Genomic DNA, 27984 nt, shown 5'->3' on the forward strand with positions numbered 1-27984 from the left:
GACCAAGTGGTACTCCTTAATCCCTTCTCCTCTTTCATTCACCTCCCCGCCTGCCCCCTGTCGAAATACTCTCTGTATCTGTGCGCCTGTTTCTGTTCTGCCTGTTCATTTATTTATTTTGCTTCTTAGATTTCACATGTGAGTGCAATCATCTGGCATTTGTCTTTCTCTGTGTGACTTATTTCACTTAGCATAATACCCTCTGGGTCCATGTTGTTGCAGATGGCAAGATTTCATTCTTTTTTTATGGCTGAATCATATTTTACTGTAAATGTGCACCACTTCAAGAAATGCTTACAACTTTGTTCTTAATGGGAGGGAACCAAGAAGAGGAAGCACAGTTATTTGCTTTGTTGTTGTTTTTGTTCTATCAGCTTATGAGCCAGAAGGTCAAGTGAAAGAGTCTACAGCCTTTGACAAAATACAAATATGAAGAAAATGAACATGGGGAAATCCATCAGAATAGGACACAGGACGGGTGGGCTTCCAGCTCATTCTTGTAAACATTCAATAAATGCGAGGTCCTTTCCAGGCCACATTTCCTTCTCACTTATGCATCTGTGTCACGCAAATGTATACCCTTGAAAACCTTATCCTCAGGTAGCCTCTGACCTATGCCTTGTCCATGAGGGTTATTTTTAAAGCACGTTTCAATTCTCTTCAAAGTATAAATAGATTTTCACATACCAGCTCCTGCCAACAGAGCGTGAGTCGTTTCTTATCTAAAGTAGTTTGGTTCAACATCTTGGGCTTATTTTCTGCTTCAGAGATAAAGGCACTAGAAGAGAACAACAATTTTGAAACCTACTTAGGGAAAATTCATTTATATAATTCCTGAGATTTGTAAATATACTTTCTGCAATACAATGGCAAAGTTGATGAAGTCACAGAACCGAGATTTTTCATTTAAGATTAAGCAATGATGCATGAACTTTTCTAAGCAACAAAATGAGAATTTTTTCTTATCTGGGAAAAAATGATGCCTAGACCCCAATGAGGAACAGACGTCTGCCTTCCCAGGTTCTTTCAGTACATATCTATTGCGATTGCTGTTCAAGTTCATATCCACAAGCACAAAATAAAGCGGTTTCCCTTCATCTTAGAAATTTAACACACACCAAAAGGTGCCTGGAAATGTGTCTGTAAAGCAAATATCTTAGACTCGATACTGTCTAAGATATTGGGATATGTCTCCACATTTTTTTAAAACTGTAAAAAAAAACTGAATAGTCATTTTGAGGAATGGAGTTAAAAATGTGTTCAGTAGGAAAATGGTAAAGCTTATGAATGCAGTTGAAGAGATATAAATGGCTTTAGAACTTGGAGAAATGAGATATTGCCCTAATCAGAGATACCTTAAATGCAATACAATTTTCATCTATTAAAAATCTGTAAAGGACACATGGACAAAACCAAAGAAGGGTAGGCTCAAGGGTGGGAAGTGGGGATGGCTGGGGTGGGGGGAGTGATGGGGGGAAATGGAGACAACTGTACTTGAACAATAATAAAAAAAAAGTTAAAAAAGTGTGATGGTAGCCAAGGCTGGCGAAGATGTGGGAGGTGGTCACTCTCCTCTGTTCTTGAAGCAGATACATTGTTAGAACGTTTAAGAAGCGATTTTACAGCACCTGTCAACACTTCAATGTCTATATAATTTAATTCAAATTTTCACTAGAATTCTACCCTTCAAAAATAACTGAACAGTTTTGTAAGTATATGTTTACACAGCTCTGTTTACTGGGGCATTGTTTACAGGAGAAAAGAAATGGCAAGAACTTCAGTATCGGGGACTAGTCAAAAATCTGGCACACGTGACGGACCCCACAGTGAGGATGACTGTTACGGCTTGCTCTAGAAAGATGCCAGTGATGTGTCGCTGAGCAAGAAGGCAACCTGCTGAACAAAGTGTGTGCTATCTATCGTGAGGAAATAGAGCAAACACTTTGCACAGTTTTTATGGGTGTGTGTGTTTGCCAATGCTCAGGAAAAAATCAAGAGGAAAGAAAATTCAAACTCTAGAGAGTGAGGTTGGAGAAAGAATGGAGAAAACTTTCACTGGTTACATTCCTGCATTTTTCTTTTTTTGTAAGATGAGCATGTAAGATGTGCTTCCATGATGAAAAAAATCAATTATAAAAGAGACAAAAGGGGAAGTCCAAGATGCCACCCCGCCAATGAGGGTCCTGCACCAGAGCTCAGCCTGTGGCCAACGGAGGCCTCATTAGAAAGTCCCTTTGGGTTTCTAGTCAAGTGACATTTTCTCTTAATTTCTAAAAGGAATTAAAAGCATTATATTTTGAGGACGGAGTCTTGTTTTCACATGTCCACCTTTCCTAGAGGCACAAGGAATTTCAGTCCATTCCACTCCCAAGACGGACCAGCCTGGGGAGGTCTGACTTGTCTCTCCCCCTTCCTCACAGGGGAGAAAAGAACTTATTTCCTCATCAAAATCGGGCTAGATGACCACAGCACATGTTTCTGTTGACTGGCCTTTCAGACCCAGCCTGCTGCCAGCTGGGGGCGGCCTCCTTACCTCCATGCCACAAATGGTCTGTCCCTTCCTGGGGAAAGCCCCAAAGGCCAGCTGCCCTACCCCAAATGGGCTGGGGGGACCAGGAAGCCCCCCATGACCTCAGGTCCAAGCTGCTTCTCAACCCAGGTTTACCAAATATAAAACTAACATTTTCATCTCTGTCTAACCCCTGTGAATATTTTTAAGTTGATTATAAACTTGAAAGAGGAATGATCATTGCCCCAAGTAACCCCCAACATAGAAAAATTATTGAGCTATTAATTTGCCCAGAAACAGTTTCTAAAAATAAGAGCTCGTGAAGCTTTTTAAAGACGCTTAAAAGGAATCGCAGGTGGCATTTAGCTCACAGCAGGGGAAGCACTGACATATGTCTTGCTTCTACAATGTAAAACAAGAAAGAAACTCAAGTGAAAAAAATGACATTTATTTCTTTGCTTTCCTTTTTGTTTGTTTGTTTGTTTGTTAAGTAAAAATGCTTGGGTAGTTGAGATATTAGGAAAAGTAGAACTTATAAAACAGAACACCATAACAGCAGAAAGAAGGGGAAAGGCCAAGTCAAAGAACATGTATAAAGGACCCACGGACAAAGCCAACAGTTGGGGGGGGCAGGGATTGAATGTGGGAGGGGGTAGGCAGGGCCGGGGAGAGCAATGAGGGGAAAATGGGAACAACTGTAATTGAACAACAATAAAAATAAAATAAAATAAAATAAAAACTGAACACCAGAATTTTGCTATCCCCTATCTACTAGGCTTTGCCTTCCATCAACTGAATCACGTTGTGAGAGGTAGGTTGGAGAAGCCCTCTGGGCAAGGACTTGAGGCTGGTTCCTAACCATCCACTACAAAGGAACAAAGACCTTTCCCCGACAGTCTGGGAAGAGCTGAATTCTGCATGTAACAAAGTGAGTGCTGCTGGCAGCGGATCCTTCCTACTTGAGCCTTGAGAGAACTCAGTCAGGGCCTCAGCGGCTGTCTGTGAGAGGCTGGGAGCAAGGGACCCAGCTGCGCCCACAGAACCTGTGAGAGCATAAATACTGTGTGACGTCACTAAATTTGAGGGTTACTTGTGACTTGGTATTTAGTGACTGATAAGCTATTTTTGCATCTTTGATTGTACTGTGCACCTCCTGGGAAAAAAAAAAAAGAGTCATTAATTGCTTCTTATTAATGTGTTATATGACAAAGTCTATTAAATAGTATTTCATATAACTTATCCACCTCACTGTCAGTGTAATTATTGAGCATCTACCAAATGCAAAGAACCATGCTGGGCACTGCTGGCATTTTTCTTGTTTCATAAAGAGTCTCAGCAGTAAGTCTTGATCTTCTCTTTTCTTTTTCCCTTTGCTTTATGTTTTAGCTGTTAAAGTTTCAGGAAGCAACCATAATCCCTCCAGTGCCAGCTAAGTTCCTGAACAAAATAAAGATGGATGTAACCCATCTGAATCCATGGGAAAGGGACTATTCTCTAAGATAATTAAAAGCCGACTCCATATAAGCGCAACACCCTCACGCAGCTGGTACCTGCTCTGACTGATGAAGTCATAGAGCACCGTCTTCATTTTCTCCTCCGGCGCTTCCTCCGAAACCTTGACCAATGCTTTCACCTCTTCTATACTTTCTTCCTGAAAACAAACCACAGAGGTGGAGGGAGGAATGATGGGAATGAGACATTGTACTGGAGATACTGATGATAACATCCCAGAGATGATATTTAGCTATTTTTTGTTTGTTTTAGAAATGAAGATTTCCTCTGTTTTCTCATGTCTGAACTGGAAAACGTTACTGCATGCTGACTCTGAACCTTTCTTTTCTTAACTGGATTTGGGCCTGATCTTGTAGAAAATTGTCCACCACGTTAGGGACTCAAGATTTTATATTAGGTGAAGCCAGGCTCTATCAGGGTTGTGAGAAGACCGTCAACACCTGCCCTGTGGAGATTAGGAACACGGACTACCTTGGGTCCTACATCAGTAAGAAGCAGAGCAGGGATCTGAATTCAGATAGTCTGATTTAAAGTCCAGGCATTTTGCAAAATGTATTCTCATTCCCCTGGTCCATGTGGTAGAAGAGGCCTGTGTCGTCCAAATGCAACAACCTCAATGTATTTGTACTTAAACCGAGGTCAAGACCTTCTCCTGGGTGGATAAAAAACCTTTCTACCTCCAGCTTCCTAATGTTCAATCCCGTCGCCTGGCAGTCACCTACCAGCAAGTCTGCCGTTTTCTCCAGCATGTTGGACCAGTGCAGCCTAAACGTCTGGTCTCCCCAGGAACTGGTGAAGTAGACACAGGGCTTCTTGGCCTCAAATGGCAAGTAGTTGTAATTCCTGTGCAAACACGTTAGTTGGCAATCAGCATTTTTCAGGCAATTCTAGCTACCCGTTCATGTTTTGTATGCTCTATGTGGGGTGGACAAAGCTATCAAACTATTAATTCCACCCTTGGCCTCTACTTGGGGACCCATGAACAATAACCAAGGAACAGGTATGTGGCCACAATGGACAGGTGCTAACAGCTACTGTGAACAGACCCAGGGCAGAGCTTAGAAATCATCACCAGAGGGCAGGATTTATCAGGCAAGTCTTCTTCAAGGAAGTAGGTTGTTAATTGAGAGGAAAGTGGGGGTCGGGGGACTAACATCTCCCTTTAATGTCTATATACTAGGCAATGGGTGAGGATCACTTGAGATAACAGATGTATTCTGTAAGCTGAAATTTCTAGAGAAATGCAGGAGGGTAATAATAGTATTAATGAGGATTAAGGCATGTGCCCCAAACTTCAGTATTCCGTGGCTTGCCTGCCACCCTTTCACCCATCCATTCATCCATCCACCCACCCACCCATTCGTCCGTCTGTCCATCCATCCCTCCATCCAATATGTATCATTACAAGGCATTAGTGCTAATAATATAGGTGACTCACTTGGCTAAGAAGGGAGAAGAGAGATGTCAACATAGCTAGAAGGGGAAATGAAGAGCTAAAGAGGATTTTGAGGGTGACAGTTGGGTATGCGTAAATGTGGATGAGAAAAAGACAGGAGTTAACAGGAGGAGACTGAAGACAGGAAAGAGGGAACAAATTTGTAAATTTTACTTCCCAGGGAGGAGAAGAATGAGAATGAAGGCAGTTGGGGTAGGAGAGGTTGTAGCAAAAAAGGTAAAGTTCCCTGCCTCATGACAGCTACATTTTTAACTAGGTTTCCCCCCAACCCCCTGTAATTTTCCCACAAACACCCAGGTCTGTGTGAAAAAATGTGGAAGGAAGGCCAAAGCAAATTTCTAGGAATGGGTGTGGTGGGACAGACAGGTGGCCCTGATAAATATAGACAGTGTTTGCAGTCACATGTTTATGGGGGTGGGAAGAGAGAGAGAGGGAGGGAGAGTGAGAGAAACAAAGGAGGAGGCGGAGGAGGAAAAGAAGGAAGAGGAGGAGAAGTTGTTGCATTTACATTCCAAAAAGCTAAAGAGAACTTTAGCCTGAAAGAATGCATGATTGTTTTTTTAGCTCTCCAACCCAAATTTCTTTTGGAGATCACGCCCTGTGATCTGTTCTGCAGAAAATAAACCAGCAGGTGTCCATTCAGGAAAGAAGCCAAATAAATTCTTGGCAGAAACTGAGGTTGTTATTACAGCAAGAAAACAAAAAATAAAATAAAAGAGGTTAGACTCAAAAATGGTTTTATCTCTTTTTAAAATTACTTCACTGAGAACCCTGTGATGGAATAAATCCCCTCTCACGTTGTGCTTTGTTTCAAGTTTTCTTTGGTTTGGATTATTTTGTGCTAATGATGTTCAAGGCCTTTGTCTCTTTGGCTCCCAGGGTCCTCCCGGTCTCACTGCGTCTGATGGACCAGGATGCTGTGGGTTCTCAGGCAAATTACAGTGCAGATGGAGGGCAGCAGATGGGAGGGCACCACGTTGCCGGTGGAAAGAGAGGACTGCCAGTTTGAACAGCTGCCCTGACACACGACCAACCTTGTGACTTTGGGCAAGGGTAGGCCTGGAATCCTGAGAATCAAATGATCACCCATCATTAGGTGTCTTGTGCTCCAGTCTCATTCCTGAGCTGCAGCCCAACACGTAAATTATATGTGGATGCATGTTCTCTGCAACACTGGGAAGCCCCGAACAAACGCACAGTGGTATTTTAAGTGCCACATTAAACCACCCCTTACAAGGTGGTATTTTAATGGAGGCAACATATAAATTGTGTATATGTGTATGTAGAGTATAAAAATACTACATGCATGTGCATGCATGTTTGTGTGTGTGCACATATGCAGAGGTCTGTTATAGACATAGGCCTCTTCAATTCAGCTGCTGCTACCCTGGCTTGCCATTATGTGGACAGAACCTCAATGCAGTGACTGAGAAATACACAGAAAGCCCCCAAAATACCAACGTGACTTATTTTGGTCTCCTCGAGCCAGCTGGCCAGCACTAATATGAGGTGCACTCACGGGTGCCTGGAGACATCTCCTGTCCTCCCTAGCCCTTCCCACACTATGCACCCTGACACTGTCACCAATGGTCAACAATAGGCTGGTCCCACAGGCGGGGGAGGTTCTCACTGCCTGGCCCCAGTGAAAGGATGCAGAGTACTTTCGAGGAGTCTCAGAGGAGGGCTGCAGATCCTATTACAGGACCCACCATTGAAGCTCTCAGTTTTAAAAATGGACAGAGAAGCTGTTAAGGGACTGGGAAATTTGGGGTTCTTTGCGGTGTGTAAATGAGGATAGACAGCCAAGTATGGCTGCATGGGAGCCAGAAAGGCCCCAAAGAAGATGGCCCATGGAAAGGGGTGAGGTGGTCACTGGGAGGGGGAAGTGGTCCATGAGAGGGTCAGGACTTAGGAAACGTGGGGTATGCTCAAAAACAAGAGGACAACAGCTAAGATTATTTTTACTTACTCCTTCCTGCTTTGTCCCAAACACTCTCTCTCTATCCCTTCAGCTCCTTCTCTTCCTTTAGGACATCACCTTTTCTGTGACCTTTCCCAACTCGTCACCTCCTCCCAAGGCAGAGTTAGTCACCCACTCGCCCCTCTCTGCTTCCAGAGTACCCTGTGCCCAACCCAGTATAGCAACGCCTCGCCTCATTCGGAGACAGTTATGAGCTACTTTGTGTCAGAAGTGTGCACATGCGCAGAGATGCACAGATACACAGGAATCACGCAGGCCCTGCCCTCAGCGTGCTCCCAGTCTCACAGGGAGACAGACAGTGAACACGTCTTCTTGCAGCGTCATTGGCGCCTGGTGGAGGTCAATATAAAGTCCACAACAGACACGAGATTGAGATTCGGGAAAGGGAACTTGATCTTCCTCTTGAAGGTTACTGGGAGCCAGCAGTTCTGAGGAGGGGATCTGCTGCCTGGCAAAGGGAAGGGCAGGTTTAAAAGGACCAGAAGCAGCAGTTTGGGGAACGGCCAGGGCCACTGTGCAACTGGAGGAAAGATGGAGTTTGGGGAGGGGTGGCTGGAGATGAAGGTAGAAAAGTAGATGGGGATTGAAAACCCAAGTCACGGCCTCGGAAATCAATCCTGAAGCCACCAGCAGCCAAAGGATGGTGTCAGTTAGGGGAGCCACTGGTTCAGATAGACGGTTGGTTAATTTCTTGAAGAACATCCAAGGCAGGCAAAAGGTTTTAAAAATAATCCAGACGAAGATGCCGACTGCCAGGATGAAAGAAATAGCAACGGATATGAGCAATACTTAAGATCTAGAATCAGCCAGGCTTTGTCTCCGATTGGATGTGGGCAGGAAGGAAAAGGAAAACAACTGACAACTTTGCAGCTCGAAGGACTCGGAGGACGGCAGGGTCAGTCTATGAGCTGGGAAAGATGGGGAGAGAAGCAACGTTGTCTGTGCCGACAGAGAGCCTGGGAATGATGCGTGGGACCCCCAGTGTCCCATGGGGGTCTGGATCAGCGGCTCAGGAAAGAAGGCCGTCTGGGGAAAGGGATTGTGAGCCCGTGGCTTCCTAACAGTGGTCAGTAAGCCATGGGGCCGTGCCCAGAGCGAGAGTCTAGATGGAGTAGAGCAGAGGGTGAAGAACACGAGCGAGGTGGGTCCAATCGCCTGGCACGTCAGTGAGAAGCGCAATGTTCTCTTATGAGAATCCGTGCAGACAGCGACGTTTTTATTCATAGCACGAGGCTCAGACACAGAGGACCTCACTGTGTGTGGCCTTCCCTCCTCGTGAGTCACTTGGTTGGTGTTTGAATCCCCATCTTAAAACAGAATTCTGTCATTTTATTTCTCTTAGCATGTTGAAATTTTACATGGGTTCAAGGTCAGTGAGGATACACATAGGTGCTCCTGCTGTTTTCTGAAATAGTTTTTCCTGGCAGCTAGCAATTGCTTTTTTTTTTTTTTTTTTTTGAGTTCTTCAGTTGGACTGTGGCAAAATAAAATAGGAAATGATGTACTTAATAATGCCAGTAAATTGAGTTTACATAATAGCATAGAACTCAGATGATTATAATAACTGTTAACAGGATTTGGATTCAAATATTAAATTCTGACCTTCCCACCCTATTATGCATCATAGTTATCGAGTAAAGGGAGCTTCAGGCCTGACCATACTAATCATCGTCATTGCTCTGCCCTGGCCTGAATTACAGATGTGTCGTTTGGAGAGTTGTTGACAGGTAACTAAGGACTCGGTAAAGTGGTACTTACCATGTTGCCCAGATTTATGCTTACTCCCATAACCGAAATAAAAACTAGTAATGTTTCTGGTTTGGGGAAGAACTGAAACTAACACTGCCAGAAACTGGTGAGACTCCCACCATCAGAAACTGTTGCTTCTGCTGTGTCTCCTACCTGTTCCCTTCTGTCACAAGTGGCTTCTCTGGGCGAGTGGTGGAGACCATAGGGATGACCGCCTCACGGGCTCTTTCTCCTTCGTGCAGCAGCGGAAGGGTGTCTTCTTCAGCCGATTCCGCTGACTTCTTCTTACTCCCATGATGGGACCCTCCATCGATCAAGTTCCCAAAATTACCTGCAGAGGCAGTAGCGAGGGGAGAGGGGCCAGGTGTTAGTCAACAAGCAGAATCAGGCTGCTCGACATAAGAGATCCAAGTTCACGTCATCCCAGCGCATGGAAATTAGATCTCAGCGTGCAGATGGGAAGCACTTGGCCAGACCAAAAAATAAGATCGACAATGACAATGAGCCATCATCTATATCCATGCTATGTTCTCATTTGTTTAAAAAAAAAAACAAAACCCAAACAAAAAAACTTCAGTTACAAATTAATCGGGTTCCATCTCCCTTTCTTTCTTTGAAGCAGAGCTTCTCAAATGTGAATCAAGACCTTCTCTGACGGAATGCTCTTTCCTGCAATGGTTTTCCCAGAGGTGCATCAGCCCAGGAAGATTGCTGGAGTTATAATAACAGCTTCTACTATACACATGCCCTTTGCCTGCACTGACTCACCGAACCCTTGCAACAGCTCTATGAGAAGTTATCATCATTCCTATTTTACAGATGAAGAAACTGAGACCCAGAGGAATTAAGTGATCCTCACCCAAATCTGTCTGAATCCAAACTCTGTGTGTGTGTGTCTTTTAAATATTTTATTTATTTATTTTTAGAGAGGGAAAATGAGGGAGAAAGAGAGAGAGAAAAACATCAGTGTGTGGTCGCCTCTCATGCACCCCCTACCAGGGACCTGGCCTGCAACCCAGCCATGTGCCCTGACTGGGAATCGAACCAGTGACCCTTTGATTCGCAGGCTGGCACTCAATCCACTGCACCACACCAGCCAGGGCTCTAATATATTTTCTAAAGTATGAAAAGAAATCTATCCCTAATGCAGTGACACAAGAGTGGGCAGGAACAATTCATTGTTTTCCGAGTGCTCCCACTTGCAGGTAAGGCCCTCACTCACTCACTCGAGAAACGGTTGCAAAGCCCAGGCCGCGCGCCAGGCGCTGTGCTGGCCTGCACTTACCAATGGAAACTTCGAAGCTCATGGGTTTATCTCCAATCTTCCGGTCAATCATGGTAGCTTCAAAAAATGCTCCAAAGAGTAAAAATTCCTCATATTTTTCTGGTACAATCTACAGAAAGAGAAAATGGGTGTGAGACAGGCCTGGGTGTGTGTGTGTGTGTGTGCGCGCGCGTGCGTGTGTGTGCATGTGTGTTGACCACCAGGAGGCTGAGGCCAACCTGGTGCAGAGTAGTCTACAGGCATTTGCGTCTCAGAGTCAGCCTGAAATGGCACATAATTTCCGCACTACTCAGACAGGCAGGAGCCAGGACCTGCAAATCACACACTCAAAATTCAGCCATTTATCTAACACGATGTAGTCTCAACCTTCGGAGCTCCTACCTTACAATAAAAAATCTCTTTTTTGACACTTATGTTTTTAATGTTTCAATTACAGTTGACATTCAATATTATTACAGCATAGTGGTTAGACATTTATATAATTTACAAAGATCCCCCCGACCAGTCTAGTATCCCCCAGGCACCGTACACAGTTATTACAATACTCCTGACTATATTTCCTGTGCTGCAGCTGACATCCCACGACTGTTTTGTAACTGCCAATGTGTACTTCTTAATCCCTTCACTTCTTTTCACCCAGCCTTCCAGCCCCCTTCCTCTCTGGAAACAATCAGTTTGTTCTCTGTATCTATGAGTGTGTTTCAGTTTCGCTGGTTTGTTTGTTTTGTGCTTTGGATTCCACATAAAAGTGAAATTATATGGTATTTGTCTTTGTCTCTGTCTGACTTATTCTACTTAGCATGATACCCTCTAGGCCCATCCATGTTGTCACAAATAGTAACATTTCATTCCTTTTTATAACCAAGTAATATTCCGTTGTATACTTGACCACATCTTCTTTACCCAATGTCTATTGATGGGCATCCTTTTAATTTTAAAGGATAAGCTTGGCATATGAATGTTTCTAAAATGCTGTTATGAAAAAGAGACATGGAATCACCTTCTGGTGGGCAAGTATTTAGAAAATAGAAAACCAAACATGAGATACTCAGAGTTACAGGATTAAACCCTTACATTTGAGCATAGTTTTATGGATTATACAGAGGGTCACATGGGTAATGTGTGTTCCTCTTAACAACCTCGGGAGGTCAACATTTGGATCACTCCCATTGCACAGATAAGGAAACTGAGGATACTAAAGCTTGAGGTTGTAACCTTCCCAAGTATTCTGACCAGAGACCCAGTCCTCTTTGAATTCCGACATGTGTTAACTCAATGTGTTGGTGCTTGACTCAAAGTCAGACTTTACTCCCAGAAATGACAAAAAGCCCAGATTAAAGGGGTGGAGGGTTAGGCACTCGCACAAGTATCGGGCCAGTCGAGTGCGTCCAACGTGGGCTATATGTACTGTGGTTGCTGCTCTGAGGGGTGCAGGGCCCCCTGCACAACAATGTAAATTGCTTTTACACTGAAAAGGGCCTTAGAGTCCATCTGCTCCAACCTCCACCTTTCACCTGAATAAACTAGAGCTCAGAGAGAGCCTGGGGCTTGCCAAGATCACACAGCAGGTTAAAGACAGCCTTCTTTCCAACAGACTGGGCTGTGGCAGCTGTTAACCTAAGAATAAAAAGCCAAAGTGAGAGGCAACAAGAGCTTATTTGAGATCCAAAAGAATTGCAGCTTTGGGAAGCCTCGTTCAGGCAGAAACCCAAATAGTGTTCCAATTATAAGGGGGAAACCAACGGTTTTTAAGACAAAGGGAGGGGAAATAATTACATACGCAGAAGGAAGGAATTTCTATTGCTGTGAATAACCTAAGTTACGGTCTAGCTACACATGCTGGTGACCGAGCCTAAAGGACGTCTACCATTTTCCGTCCTTGTGATAGAAAGGTCTGCTCTCCTGTCAGCTCCCACACAGTCGTTTGGGAGATGGTGCTGCTCTGGCCCAGCCCAAAGGTTACTTTGCCCAGTTCAAACTTTCCTAAGGTTCAGGGAAGGATAAGACGTAGGAAGCTGTTCCCCTGACCCCATTTTAAAATGGCTCTGCCCATGCCAACATGTCACACAGGTCACAAGACAGGAGCCACCCCAAGACAATACACAATTATTTACAAATGACTCCTATTAACATGGAACAGGCTGGGACGTGGCAACATAGCATCACAATCCGAGCAGAGAGGCTGAATGAGCTGGAAGCCTACAGTCTGTCCGTCCTGGCTTTGTGGCTGGATTTATTATATTCCATGGAAAAAGCAGTAAGAGTCCTCTAAGGATTAAAGCAACTGTGGACTCAGAGGTTAAGAGCCCCATTCAATCAAGAGCCACAAACCCTGACGCTCAGAGAGCCAGAGGGTTTCCACACGTTAGGTGAAGGTCACCCCTTCCTTCCCACAGGAGCCTCCTGTGTTCTCGACATCAGGAAACATCTCTGTTGATCAGAAAACACCGGCAGGGTAGGGGCCCAGTGGGGGCCCTTAGTCACAGAGCACACACCCCTCCCACCTGCTGCCACTGTATCCACTGGCTGTAAACCGGACACTTATCTCACCTGCCCACGGCCAGGTTTACTCTCTGGGAGGAGGGTAAAAATTACCCAGAGACCTGGAGGGAATGTAGGCTCTGTGGCTGGGAAGTGCAAGAGCAGGCTCCATAGCCAGACAAACCCTCTTTCAATCCCAACTCTGCTGCTTCCCAGCGGGTGGACTTTGGGCAATGTCAGAGCGCCATCTCGGAAGTCGAGCAGCTCCAGCCAAGCCTTCCAATGACTGCAGCCCCTACTAACTGCAGCCCCTACCAATATATTTTTTAAAGATTTCATTTACTTAGTTTTAGAGAGAAGGGAAGGGAGAGAGAAAGATCAATGTACAAGAGAAACATCAATTGGCTGCCTCTTACACTCCCCCTATGGGGAACTGGCCTGCAACTCAGGCGTGTGCCCTGACTGGGAATCGAACCGGTGACCTTTTGGTTCACGGGCCAGCACTCAACCCACTGAGCCACAATAGCCAGGGCCCTACCAACACTTTGTTCGAAACCTCATAGAGATTCTGATCCAGAACTACCAAGCTAAGTTATTCCCAAATTCCTCACTACAAAGGAAATAAATGTGTGTTGTTATAAACTGCTAAATATTGTGGTAATTTGCAAAAACACTGACCACAAACATGAATCCAAGATGAGGAGAGGAGGGAGGAGAAAGAAGGGTTTGAATGATGCCTGAACTTCCCCCTCCCCATTACCTTCCACACAGTAGTGGACATGGCCCACCCTGGCCTTGAAGAAAAACGTACACCCTACTCTACATGAATTCCCAGCCACTCTTGCTTTCTGCTAGAATTTACTTTTTCAGATGACCTCAGCAAAGTAGCTTGGGGATACTGACTTGGGTTAAGGAAATCTTCTGCCAGCCCGTTTCTACTTGGCAATGCCTGTTCAGAAAAGAATGGCCAGTTCTGACAGCAGAGGGACTGACACACGGTCAGACACAGGGAATATGAGCTGGGTGGCTACTAAATTGCCCACAATGTCTGCCAAAGTCCAAAAAGTAAAGTTCCCAAAGTTGACATATTCTTTGAAGAAATGCACATAAACACAATCACATCAAGGCCATGTCAGTTTTAACAACAAACTGACAATACACATTTCCAGAGAATATCTCCCAACGTATAATTTCAGAGGGGAGAGCCGGGGAGGTGGGCAAAATACCCAAACTACGTCACAAACAAGTGGGTGAAGAGTTCTGACTAGCTGCCCCCTGGTGGCAGGAGCAAACCATAGCAACATGGGTAACAACAACAGCAAATGCATTGCCTGCTTACATATATGTGCTGAGAACTCTGCTGACCATTTTACAGGCGTTCCCTCACTTACCCTCAGGAGATGCCTATCACAGAGGGCCTACTACTACCCTGTTTTGTTGATGAGCAAACTGAAACAAGGAAGTTTATTAGTATCAGAGCCATGAATAGAAGCAACCCCCAAGATTTCCAGCCATGTACTCCAACCTTTCCCACACACTGTTTCTTAAGATTTATTAGATCCCAGCAGGAAGAATGAGAGGACCCTCTAAGGCTAAAGTAACCCACATGCTACAATCCACCGGTCTGTCTAGTCTTTCCTCGGAATGGGTAGAGCTCTGGGAGGCCAGCCATCACCTCCCTTCCCCACCTGAAATGACTGTCTGGTTGACCTGAGATACACACTCCCCGAGGCAGAACTATCCAAGCTGAGAACTGGAATCCACCCTCCCCTCCTGCTAGCAAAACATAAAGCTCTCCCTTTTGCTTAAAGTACAAAGTGCTGTTGCTAAACCAATCAGTTGAGAGGTTATTCACAGTTTGTGCTCATCTTGGAGCCCAGACTTGTTCCCATAACAGAACCAGGCTGGAAAGTACTAACGGGCTTGTTGCTGAGTAACAAGCAAAGATAAGCATTCCCTTGAGCTGATTTCCCCAGGGGCCTGGGGCAGAGGAATAGGTTTCTCAGTCTCCTGTGTCCCAGCTTGTCGCCCACTCTTCCTCCCTCCTCCCACATCACCTCGCATCCAGAGCATAACAAAGCTAAAACAAAACTGGGCCACAGATGTAGTTCAGTCGATCACCCCACCACCCACTCCCACCAGCTCCTTCAGAGAACTTCTCTTTCTCCTTTACTTTGGTTTCTATGGGAATTGTGTCTGGAGGGACGCTGAAGGGATGTATCAGCAGCAGATGGTTGTGCTGTGTGCAGGAAGAGGCAGAGGATCTGCCCCGGAAAACGGGGCTGAGTCAACCCACATTTGCAGGGGGAGTGAGACCTCCGCAGGCCTTTGGGAACCCGTGGCAGGTGCCGCTCTGCTTTGGGCTCCCCTCACAGGTGTGTGCGGTCAAGACGGGCCATGACTTACCTCTGGGGGTGCATCAAAGGGTTCCACCTCGACATCAGTTGAGTTGGTTTTGTCTGAAGCCTGCTGGGGTCTTGCATCATCGGTTTTGTCACCCTTGTCCTTACTCGAGCCTTTGGAAGATTTTGAGTCTTTGTCTTTCGAAGACAGCTTGAGCGCCTTGGAAAATTTAGACTCCTGTGCCCCTCCCGAGAGAATTTCCACAGCAATTTCTACCAAAATTCGGCCCCTGAATGACACGCCTTCTCCAAAGCCTTCGTTCAGCTCCTGGTAGTCGTCCATCAGACTGTGGTTCCTGGGTGAGCCGTACAGGTTAATCCAGGCAGGCCCAAAGGTAGGCAGGAAGCCTAGAAAGATCCCAGACTGTAGTTGCCTGCTTATGTTTAGGAGTTGATTATGTTTTGCTTTATGAAAGTTGTACACGTTCACTTAGAAATGTAGAATATACAGATAAGATGAGAAAATATTGACAGGGTATTTGTATCACCAGTAGACAACCGTAATCACCATTTTGCTATATTTCTTTCTAGTCTTTCTTCCATGCAAATGTTTATCCTTGTTCACAGTTGAAATAATATTATGAATATTGATATGCATCCTTATCTGTTCATTCATTCATCAAATGTTTACTGACTCCTAACATGCACAGGCACCATGCTAGACTCTAAACGCCAAGCTCAGTGGAGAACAAAGCAGATACAAACATTAAACAAATATTGACATTATAGACGCTATAAAGGAGATATCCCTGGTGCTGCAAGAACAAATAACAGGTTGATGTAGCATGGAGAGGAGTTAGGCAGGGAGAGAAAGGAGAGAAAAGAGAGATTTCTCGGCAGAGGGAACAGCATATGCCTCTGGAAAGGAGCTTGGAGACAGAAGAAGCTGAAAGAGAAAGCCACAGTGGCTGGCTGGGAGAGACGATGTGGAGAAATGAATGGGTCTGAAGGCCTTGATGAGGTCCTTATCCTAGAAATCATGGGAGCGTTTTAGAGGGTCTTAAGTACAGATAAAACGTAATCAGATGTGTGTTTTAAGATCAGTCTGGCTGCTGCGTGAATGGATATGGGAATGGATGTGGGCAAACTGGCTTGGGGACCACATCATCACCAAAATTGAAGACGTCGATGGCTCCTAAGGTGACGGTAGTGGAGACTGAGAGAAGGAAATGTTCTAGGATCCGCTCTAAACGTAAAACGTAAAAGACCTCATGATTGTAATTTACTATTAGCATAAGTATTTTCCTTTCTTAATACATAGCATCGGGGGAAATACACAGTATCTATGCAAACATCTTGGCAACAGAACGGTCTTTTTTGCTAGGCAGGTTTGGTAATTTCCTTATGGCTCCATTTCCCCATCTGTGAAATGAAGATGCTAGTGGCACTTAGCTTACCCATCAGAATAAAAGGGGATAATATCTATTAAGTGCTTCACGCAGGCCCTAAGGAAGAACTGAAGAATATTAGCCATTGCTCTTGGTGAATATACATATCACAATTTGCTTAACAAGCCCCCCATTGTTGACAAGTAAATATTTCCATTTGTTATCAATAGTTTTGTACCTAAATGTTTCCTCACCCTGAGCCCACAGCCCCAGGGTCTAGAGTATGTCCTTCTGTTGAGTCTGTTGTAAGAAGCAGAGGTATTGTATTAAAAGAACAGAAAGATTTTATGGCCCCTGGTGTCTACTTTTTAAACACTCTTATATATCTCCCTAAACGCCATCAAGATGTTCCTGGAAAGCTGTGGGTAAAACACGTTCACATGTAGTTGGGAAATCCCGTCGACAGGCAGAGTGCGCTTTCCGCATTGAGCAATCCTGTGCAAACCCTTCTGTGGTATGAAGAGTTAAGCCGCAGATATTTATGGAGGCCTTGCAGTGGTGCCACTCGGTGAGGGGCACGAAAATGCAATCTTGATCTCTGCTTATGCCAAGCCTTCAGCATGTATGTGTGTATTACACACACACGTACAAATATATACAGCAGTTAGCTCCAATTTGTTGTGCAGGGAAAGACTGCCTTGGATTTAAAGGAAGGGGGTGGTTGTTGGGATATTTAGAGAGTCATCACCTACTGATTTAGATTTTGCAAAGAAAGAGCTTTATCCTGGGTGGAAGCTCTTTCAGCTGGCTCAGTGGATGAGCTGGGACTCTATTCCCTCCCGGGCCCTCTGCGTGCACAGTAAGCAGTGCCTCCCTGCGTTTCTCATGCTCCCTGCTCCCATGAGTCAGTTGGGGACACACTTTTGGGGGATCATTTAAACATGTAAAAACCATTTTTAGCTTATGAGCCACGCAAAAGTACGTGGCAGGCCAGATGTGGCCCATGGTCCAAAGTTTGCTCACCTCCAATCTACTCCAAACACTTAGATTTCCTAAGAAACCTAAGGCCCAGAAAGAGGGAGGGACGGCCCCAAGGACACACAGGTATGCTCCTGGAAGACCTGGGATGGCAATCCAGCGTCCTGGCTCCCAGAGTCTGGATCTGCCCTGCCCTGATCCCACTGCCCTGATCCTACCCAAAGCAGAGGCCGCACAGAACAGGGAAGGGACCTAACATGGTGCCTGCTCCAAGCCTCCCGTTTTAAGGATGAGGGCTCCAAATCAACCATTCCAGGCCCTCTGTCCAAGTGAGGCATGTGAGGCTTCACCTTTATCTCCATCCTGTTCATTGGAGATTTTCTTCAGGTCTATGAAATGGGTTGCCAGTGCCACATCATTCACGCTGCCTTCGTCCCACACCTGGATTTTCACCCTCCGACACAAGGGAGGGAACATCTCCTTGAAGACCACCTGCTCATGCCACACGGGATCGGCACAGTTCTTCTGCACCGTGGTTCGTCCCTGAAAACAAAGCCAGGAGATGCGAAATGAATCAGGCCATCGACTGACCCAAGAAAACCCGTCAAATCCACTGGGAATATAAAGTGAGTTGTTTGAAAACAATGAACCTTCTGCCACCCGACACCCTGAAAATCAGCTACACCCAGCACACATTACTGATGTCCTACTCTGTGCCAGACACTAGGCCGGCCGGGGTGGGGGGGTTGGCGAGGGTGTAGGGGGAGCGGCAAAAGTGAGTACGTCTCAGGTTCTGCCCTCTGGAAATTCTCATCATCACACTGGGACGGGGGTGAAACTCACACCTCTGTTATGAACACGTGTACCATGCACCTCCAGGAATGCAGCAGATTAGAGTTAGACTCTAATCTAATTCATTGTTCCATAAAAGTTCCATCTATGCAAACCACTTCCCCCGTCTGGACCTCAGTTTCCTCATCGTGAAATGGAGGTGATGTCCTGTAGGACCGCCAAGGCAAGCCAACTCAAAAATACTCCAGGGTTCACCCTGCCAAGCAGAGGGGCCAGGGTAGACATATGTTTAAGGGCAGAGACAATGTGTGTGTCAGCTGAGGCTTCAAAGTCTAGCCACCCAGGACTGAGCCCCGGCCATGTGCCTAGGGCCTGGTACTTTCAATGGCTCTTGAGCAGGGAGGAGCTGGGAACAGGGATGCCCAGGCTCCCCGGGACAAAAACTACCTGGGCAGGCTGTGGAGCAGCCTGGGAGGAGGGTGGTAATTCTGCAGGGCCTGGGCTAAGGGCCTGGGCCCTAAACTGTGATCCCCCATGGCTCCTCTCTATGATCTCCAGGGCACAGTGAGTGAGTAACCCTCCCTTCTTTCTTGCCATGTGACTCCGCGCCTCTTCGTTGCCACCTTTGTTTCTCAAGGCACTTCCTCAGTTTGTTTTTCACTTAATTTCATTTGACTAGAAATGTCCTGGGCAAAGACCGGGGTTCTGGCCCAGGCCTATCGCTGTCCATGGCAACAGTTCCTCACCATCTGCCCAGCAAAGGAGACCTCCACGAAGGGATCCACGAGGTCCTTACTGTCACCCACAAATGCTTTGGTGACATTCGCCATGATGCTGGAGTTCATTTTGGGCAGCCCTTCTGCTCTGTACAGCCTCACGTAGAATCTGGCCCAGGGTCTCTCTGATGGAAACCCTTGAGGGATCAAAAGGTTCCTTCGAGGGGGACAAACACAAACAAACAAAAATTAAAAGGAGCTCTCATTTGAAAGAATAGAGAGAAAAGGTAGAATCGAATTAGAAGCATAAAGAAGGACCCTGATACATGATAAAAACCTGAAATGATTAGGATCTATTGCTAAAATGAGTTTTCTTCCTACTTCAGTGACAGCGAAGGGTATGATTAGAGTGAATGCAGACTCATTTACGTCTTACAGTGTAGAACAAACACTGCCTCCCACACTGCACCTTAAAAGAGGTCCATTGTCTTCCCATTTTACAAACCAGTGTTCGAAATTATAACTCTTTCAAAGGGAAATCAGCCAAATTCAAATAAATCAGATAAGCTCAGCAATAGCTTGTCATTATGGGTTATTATAGGAAGACAGGATTTTCTTGTCTTAGAAGCTGGTTGCCCAACGGATAGTTACGCCTTTGATAAGACACAGCTTGGTGCCTCCGATAGAGCAGAATCCCAGGTGGACAAGCGATTCTCTTGTACAGGTACCCGTAAGGAAAGGTGGGGGTGGGGCGGGGGGAGAAGAGATGTGGAAATTGGGATGTATCATTTCCATTGCAGAGTCCTGGAGGCATCTGTCTCACTTTTCTATTTGCTCCTCAGCGTCGGAGGTTTTCGGGTTGGTCTTTAAGACATTGCCCTTCCCGATCACGCTGATGTCACACTTCAGGTACCCCTTCGTGCCAGTCCTGATGTCACCAGGGTCTGTGAGCAGGGCCCACTTGTCACAGAACTGATGACCTGTAAAAGCATCCTGACAGCTCAGGTGTCCTGCACAGATGGACCCAATAGCTCCACCCAGTTCTCCCCCCTCCCACCTCCAAAGTCTCCCACACTCCACTGAGGGGGCAGCTCATCTGGGCTACTTCCAAGTCTCATGGTGCCTCCCTCTCCCCCTTTCCCTCCTCCTTTACTTCCCATCCTTCTCCATCTTTTTCTGCAACCAGCCTTCAGCCTGGTGGAAATCCCCTAGCCAGGATTCTAGCTTTGATGGGATGGCAGGACATTAATGGAGCATAGAAGTCACTTATTATTTCACAGGCTATAAATGTGGCTCATGGATTTTTTTTGTTTTTTGGTTTGGCTTACACTGTGTGTCCAAACATCTACATCTCATACAAAAATCTACACTTCTGGATTATCTAAAAAAAGAAATCGTTAGACCAGGTAATATAGACAGCAGGGGGTAAAGGAGCTGAGTAGATGCGAATCCCAATTGCATTAGTAGACCTATTTCAAACTCACACGACCTGAAGGGTCAAGTGAGTTTGAATCACAGTTGAAGAGAAGAGGACTTTCGTGAGAATACCCATGTTTGTTGTTGGCTTTATTACTTATTAGATCTTGACCTTGGACAAATTACCTAACTTCTCTGAGTTTCTTTTCTTACAAATCAGGGATGATAACGATTACTCTAACAGATCCTTACGTGGCACGCAGTATGCACAGTCATCATTCTCTACTGGGCCCCACACTAAGCACTTTACGTATGTTTACTAACTTAATCCCCCTGAAACCCTATGGGGAAAGTACTGTTTCATCCCCATCTTTTAAGATGGGGAAACTGAGGCACAGAGAATTCAAGTCACTTGCCCAAGGTTGCACATAGCTAGGAAAGAGCAGAGGAGAATTTGAACCCTGACAGTCTGGCTCCAGAGTCCATATTCTTAACTTCTATACCTTCCTGTCTTTACTCATGATGTCTCACAGCACTAAATGAGACAGAATTAGTGATAACACAAGCACTGCTCAGACATATGGGCATATTAGATAATTTACCATTGGCTCCTACATGGAAGAAAAGAGCCCTGTCGTTAGTCAGCTTCCTGTAACTGGTGCTCAGGTTTGCAGAGTGGATGGCTGCATGCGTGAGTGAACCACTGAGCTGACCTCCGGGCGGGGCCCACTGGAGAAGAGTGAGAGAGATTCTGGGAGGCCGTGCTTTCTTACCGGGTTGGTTGTACACAGTGCCCAGGTCCACTTTGAAGGTGCCAATCAGTATGCTTCCTAGGAGCTTGTGGTGAAAAACCTGCGGCGAGACGGAGCAGTGAGTCCAGCAGAGCTACGTTGCTTTTCGAGGAGAAACTTGTGAAATGGGTTTCTGACCCTTCAAAGCACATGCTAGGTCTGGAGCCTTGTCTGGCCTCCACTCTCCTCTGAAGCACAGTGACATTTGGTCACCAAAACTCAGAGCTGTAAAGGGTGTCCAGGAGTGCCTCTTTCTCCTAGCAGGTTTTTAGCTAATCCTCTGTTGAAGGGCACCTAACAAATCCCACTGTCTAAAAGGTTGTGGGTTTTTTTTTAACAAAAATGAACTTTTGTGCAGCCAACCCTTAAACACCCATCTTTGCCTATTGAAATTTTACCCATTCTTCAATGCATAGAACAAATGTTGCCTCCTCCAAGGAGTCCTCCCTGATCCCCCACAGCTAAAAATATTCCTTTTACCCCTAAACTCCCACAATATTTTGCTCACAACTTCCTCAGGCAATTCATCACATATTGCCTTGAGAAGTTTTGGACATGTACAAGAGTCAGAAAAAGGGAGATGGCCATCGTCAATATTTTGTTTAATCAGAAGACAGCAGCAGAGTGCCTGGCTGGTTACAGCAGTGCATTTTGATGCTAATGCTATAAGATGAGTTAAGTTCTAAAGGAAGGTATCAGAGCTGGCCCCGGATTCAGAAACAACATTGTATGATACACTACTAAAGAATCAGGAGGAGCGCAACCTTTAACCCAGAAAACAGAAAAGCAGGGATGTGGAGGAAGGGCAACGGTAACTTAAATGTCTTCAGATCTTGGAAATACTTCCATCTAGAAGAGGGGGTAGGTTTCCAGTGTGGCTCCTGAGCAACAGGAAGAGAGATTTCAGCTCACCATAAGCACGATTGTTATAAGGGAACTTCTCAGCGGTAGAATAGGCTTCCCAAGAGGTGGTGATTGCCTCACCACTGGATATAATGAAGCAAAGCCTGAGAACCTCGTGTCACGGAGGTTGTAGGTAAGAATTCCTGCACCGACTGGAAGTTAGACTAGATGATCTCTAAATCTCCTAATCATAAAATCCTATGAATCCCTTGAATCAAAGACAGTTTCCTTCTCTCTTCTACCCACTATATGGCCTTGTTCACAATAGAGATTTGATAAACATTGAGTGAACTAATGAATGATTGACCGATCCAATGATGAATGATTGACCGATCCTGTTGTAGCTGCTAAACAGCTCCTTCGGTAGAGGCACTAAGAAACAAATTCAATTGACTTCAAGTGATAGCCCTTCCCATCTCCCTTTCCACTCTTTCCCCTGCCTGAACTTTGCAAGGGTGTTAGAGAACTGAGGGGAAGCAAGGGCAGCTAGGCCTGAGCCAAGCAGTTATTTAAGGCCACACACACCCAGCTCAGTCCACCCCTCCAGGTGTGCAGTTGCTGATGTGGCTTCCCAAAGGCCCGAGCAAGAACACAAGGCTGACTCAAGCTATCCTCAGGTCAAAGGCATCTGGGTCCCAGTGGACATGATGGGGCATAGGAGCCCCAAACCGATCTTTAAGTAACACAGGAGGTCTCGTCAAATCGTCCACCTAGGGTGAGTGCCACACAACTGGGGTGGGCAAGCATGAGATGAGCAGAACTCTGGGCACCTGACACAGAATGTGGGGGACCCTGCGTGCCTGGGACCACTGTGGAGGGAAGACGGTCTTTGGCACCACCAGGGTCTGCTACAGCGGTCTGTCCCAATAGCACATGCTTACGGCACTCCCTCCTTCTTCTCCCATGTTGAATTTATTCTGGGCATGCTGACTGAACGAGCAGAAAATTTGTATTAAATACTCCCCCCTCAAGGGAAGTTCTCCCTTTAATGTCTTTGGTCTCTGGCCCAAAGAGTCATTTATGGAGACCAAACATTCTCTTCTTCTAAGTTAGAGGACCATAGATGGACACTACCAGCTTTGCCCTCTGTCTGAAACCCACTTGCCCCTCAGGGACTCAGGACCCTTGTCGATGACACAGTGTAAAAGTCCAGCTATTAACTGTTCATCTGCAAGCTAGCGAGTCCCTCAGGAGCCGCTGTAAAGCCAGTCTCACAAAGTGGCTGCCTGAGCTATGCAGTGTAACAAAGTCCTGGGCAACGTCCCAGGTCCCGAAATATCTTTTGCACCACTTGTCATCATGCCTGAACTTCAAACATGAAGAACTTAAACTTGGCTCTTGATGACTTTTCATTCTTCAAGAGTCATGTTCATCAAGAACCCTTGGGAAAGATAATGTCATAATTTCCACTATTGCCTAAGCCTCATACAAGACTGGTATTTAACATGTTGTATGTAAATACACACATATACACATATGTAACATAATATTAAAATAAAGATGACTGAACGATAAAGACAGGCAAGGAAGTCTTGAAGTTTTACCATCTTCACAATTCTCATTAGAGTTGGTGTCACTGTTAGAAAAACATTCTCTCGTTCTCCACACGTCTTACGTTGGTGTGTAAAGTAGAAATTCTGTCCTTTGAGAACTATCTGGAAGAGAGTGGCCGTCGGGGTTCTAACCTGCAACCCCCACCCCACCCTTTTCAGGCATGAACATCCTCACTACCATCTCCATGTGAGAAGCAGCGATTTCTCAAACTGGTGAGACAGATGCCATCTGTTGCCCACTGACCCCTGCCCTTTACACCGGTGTGGGGTTGGGAGTGATTCCGCTTGCATTCTCTCTTGTGGACTAGCCCAGCTCCAGCGTGGGCATTTGCCCTTCCCATTCTTGTCCTCCAGGTGTTGGGCCAACCTGGATAAGTCACCTGACTGGACCAGAAAGCTCTCTCTGTCTCTACTCTTCAGAGGTGACCTGTGGAGGTAGGAATTCACCTGCCAGGGCTGAGGAAGGGTCTATGCAGCCGACTCAGCCCCCCCCAGGGGTAGGTCTGGAAGTCTACACTCAAAGGCAACTACTATGAAGAAGCCAAATGATCACCACTTGCTCAAAATTATATACATCTTCTGACCCTCTGATATATTTGGTTCCTTCCTAATTCTTTCTTTCCATTTCTCTATGTATTACTAACTAGGAGAGGAATTAGTTATCATTAGTGTAGATATCAATCTAAGAGAGAAACATTACATTTGCTTCATAAAAAAGATAGAAACCAACTCAAAAAGGCAATCCATTGTCATTTGAAGCATATTTTTCACATTCCCCCATTAGCAAGCTACACAATTTAATTAATGATGGCCTGATAGTGGATTACATCTGGCTTCCAACAAGCATAGATTTTCTTGAAAAGGTTGTCCTTCCCAAACTCCTCTGTTCTGGTTATTTCAAGTTCTATCCTCTTGGTTTCAAACTCACCAGCTCATACTCCCCCTCCTGAATCTATTCTCCCTTAAGCAGGCTGAGCTGCCTTAGAAGGTTCCCAACGCTTAGAATCCCTCCCCCTTCCCCCCACCAGTGATATACTTACTGAGATTTTGATGATCTTGTCAAAAAGATGCACTTGGGACCCAATGAAGTCGAAGACAAAGTACTATAAAACATAAAGTTCATTCTGACCATAAATCCCAACCTTGCATTCAAGAACCCTGTTCCTGGAGTAGATTTCAATCTGGATTGTTCTAACCAGTTGCTGTGTGGTCCTCAATGGCATGAATTTATATCATCAATTGATTGGCCATCCCCTATGGAAAGTCATTTAACTTGTTTTCAATTTTTTTAAGTAAAAAAAATAATAATGCCACCACCTGCATCTTCACACAGGACATATGCGAGTTTTCCTCTAAAAAGGACATGAGAAGTGGGATTGTTGGGCCATGCTGTGCCTGCATGTGAATATTTAGTAGGCAGCATGAAATTTCTTTCCCAGGGAGCTAAACCACTTCACATTCCCACTGGCAGCACATAAGAACAGCCACCTCTCCACACCTTTGCCAAGCCTTGGTATTGTCGAATCTTTCATTTATTTATTGACCTGTATAGAATGATGGGTGAAAAGAGCATCTCAGTGTGGAATACTCCATATTTTGCCATGTATAATATGCACCCATGTTCAGGTGCTACCCATGTATAATGCACATCCTCATTTTTCCCTCAAAAATATGGGCAAAGAAGTGTGCATTATACACAGCAAGATGCAGTAGCTGGTAACACTGTAATAACCATGTCTGGTGTCAGGTGGGCACGAGGCTTGTTGAGGGGATCACTTTGTAAATTACACAAGTATCTAACCACCATGCTGTATACCTGAAACTAATATAAAATAATACTGAAGGTCAACTGTAATTGAAAAATAAAAATAAAGTAAAATAGTATTATTTTTTAAAAAGAGAGAGAGACATGCCTAGAGACATATAGCTAGTAATTGCTGGGCCAGGGACCAAAGCTGGGTCTTCCTGGAATTCTCCCACAAGGGGCTCAAGGACTAAATATTTCATTATCTAAACTTTATTGAGCACCTTTTACATGTGAGGGCACATGATATTCAGGCGCAGAAAACTGGAGAAGATTTTTTCTTTTTTTTATGGGTTTTTTGTTTTGAGAACTGATGGGTGTTGGGAGAGGTGGAACTACGAAGTTGTTCTGTTCACTATTTCTTCCTTCCTTCCTTCCTTCCTCCCTTCCTCCCTTTGATTTTTTATCTTATTTTATTTTATTTTATTTTATTTTATTTTATTTTATTTTATTTGAGCTGCAGGATGGAGGAACGACCCAAGGATGTCAGAGATGAACAGGACAGCACTAGAAGAGAGAGAAGGGACCACTAACACACTAACAGCCTGTTTTTAATATCAGAAAAATATCAGGGCAATATCAGGGCAAAACAGAAAAACCAAATCGTAGAAACTGAACGATGTCATCCTGTGTTACAATGAGACCTTCGAAACGGCCGTCCTTAGGTGCCGATGAAAGGCTACAGCATAGTCATTGTCGTCTTTTAAAAAAATAGAAAAACGTGTAACATTTTAGGGAATCTTTCATATACATGTGTTCAAACTTTTTTAAAGTTTTGTGTTCAGAATTTCTTTTATGTGCAAAATTCATTTACATGAAATTCTTCGCTCCCTAAAACATGAGGTGCTGCCAGTTCCTTTGGACCAATAAATTAGTTCCGATGGTTTTTGCCTTCTGCCGCATTTCACATTTCAGATTTAACTGCCTCACACAGGTTCCCGAGCCTGCACGCATTTTTCTAGCTGGGAAATACTCCCCGGCCCCTACTAACCAGCTCCTTCAACATCTAATGCACTTGGGGCTTGAAAATTAGGGTCAGAAGCTGTAACAAAGGTTTTTACGTCCACTTCTATGTTTTTATCTGATTTCCAACTGATTACACGTGGGCCAAAGTTGATGTCATTTAGACCCAGGACTTGTATGCATAAAGCAAATACTAGTTATAATAAATGAACAATCTGTAGAGTTTTGCATTAAATCATTCTCATGCACATTATTTCACATTGCATCTGCGCCAAGGATGTTCCGGAGGTGGAGGGAGGACCAGGAAGAGGACAGCTGCTGCTTTAACTCCTGGTAAATGCTCGGAGGCAGGAGTGACAGAGAGGAGGGGAGTTAACAGCTCTAATGGGATTTGGGTGTTTTCTGTGGATTTCATTATCCATGCTCTCCCTGCCTTCCTTTTCAATTTCCACTCCCTTCAGGAAAGTAATTAGAAGTTTACTGCATTTTTTGATAATTCACAGTGTCTAAGGGAGTACAAGCACTCCTGAACACAGAGTATAAATTGTCACCTCTTTGGAGAGCAGTTTGGAGATATCAAAATTTTACATGCATGTACTCTTTGTCCCCGTTACCCCATATAAATATTATTACAAGTAGTAGCCAAAGACGGAAAAAAATTTAATATCCATCGATGAGAAGTTGACTGGCTTCGGAAATTATGGCACATCAATGCAGCAGGAAACTCTACAGCAAAGAGCAGAAAGTGAGACCGAACGGCACACCCCGATGTAGACTCATGGCCAAGCCCCACTGTTTGGTGAAAACAGCAAGATCAGGCCAGTGAGTAGAATGCTCCCATTTGGTTACGATGTTTGTTTGTGTTGTACATGCCTGAAGTATCTCTGAAAGGACATTCAAACGCCTGCTGAGAATGGCTGCCCTGGGGCGCAGGGGAGGCCTCGGCGGTGAAGGACCAGCGATAAGTGGGACAGACATTTCTCACCAAGTATCACTTCAGGCTCTTTGTATCTTTTACCATTTCTGTGCTGTGTAAAATCTTTTAACTTTCAAAAGAGAATGTCTTTGTGTTTAGCATTTAGAAGCTTCATGTCCTTCTTTGATGTTGTCCTTTACAATTTTTACACTGCTTAGAAAAACATGACTGTTTTACTTTCCCACGCAGCATGCCTATTTCAAGAGCAATAGTTAAATTTCCAGTGTCTCTGTCCTGCAAAAGAATGTATAGCTTCTCATTACCAACACCCAACACATTTTTTGATATAAACCCAGAGCTTATAATGGATGAAGATGCTCTTGCAAGAAATATGAAAATGGGTCTTATTAAAAATATAGTAATGTATTTAAAATGTATAGGAATTTCTT

The 27984-nt window shown here is 45.0% G+C and overlaps 1 protein-coding gene across 3 annotated transcripts in view; it reads right to left on the reverse strand.

Annotated features, from left to right (window-relative positions):
- Positions 1-27984, reverse strand: part of FER1L6 (fer-1 like family member 6) — a 126624-nt gene that overhangs the window by 62575 nt on the left and 36065 nt on the right. For all 3 annotated transcript variants that reach the window (XM_045181683.2, XM_045181681.2, XM_045181682.2), the window contains exons 6-16: positions 24893-24955; positions 21379-21457; positions 20013-20169; positions 19220-19406; positions 18032-18224; positions 15380-15723; positions 10493-10601; positions 9361-9538; positions 4744-4864; positions 4060-4160; positions 688-778 (exon numbers count right to left, since the gene is read on the reverse strand). In XM_045181683.2, the coding sequence (XP_045037618.2) occupies positions 688-778; positions 4060-4160; positions 4744-4864; positions 9361-9538; positions 10493-10601; positions 15380-15723; positions 18032-18224; positions 19220-19406; positions 20013-20169; positions 21379-21457; positions 24893-24955 (1623 nt within the window). The remainder of the gene's footprint in view (positions 1-687; positions 779-4059; positions 4161-4743; positions 4865-9360; positions 9539-10492; positions 10602-15379; positions 15724-18031; positions 18225-19219; positions 19407-20012; positions 20170-21378; positions 21458-24892; positions 24956-27984) is intronic.

Source organism: Desmodus rotundus, chromosome 8, assembly GCF_022682495.2.
Source record: "Desmodus rotundus isolate HL8 chromosome 8, HLdesRot8A.1, whole genome shotgun sequence".
NCBI classification, from domain to species: Eukaryota; Metazoa; Chordata; class Mammalia; order Chiroptera; family Phyllostomidae; genus Desmodus; species Desmodus rotundus.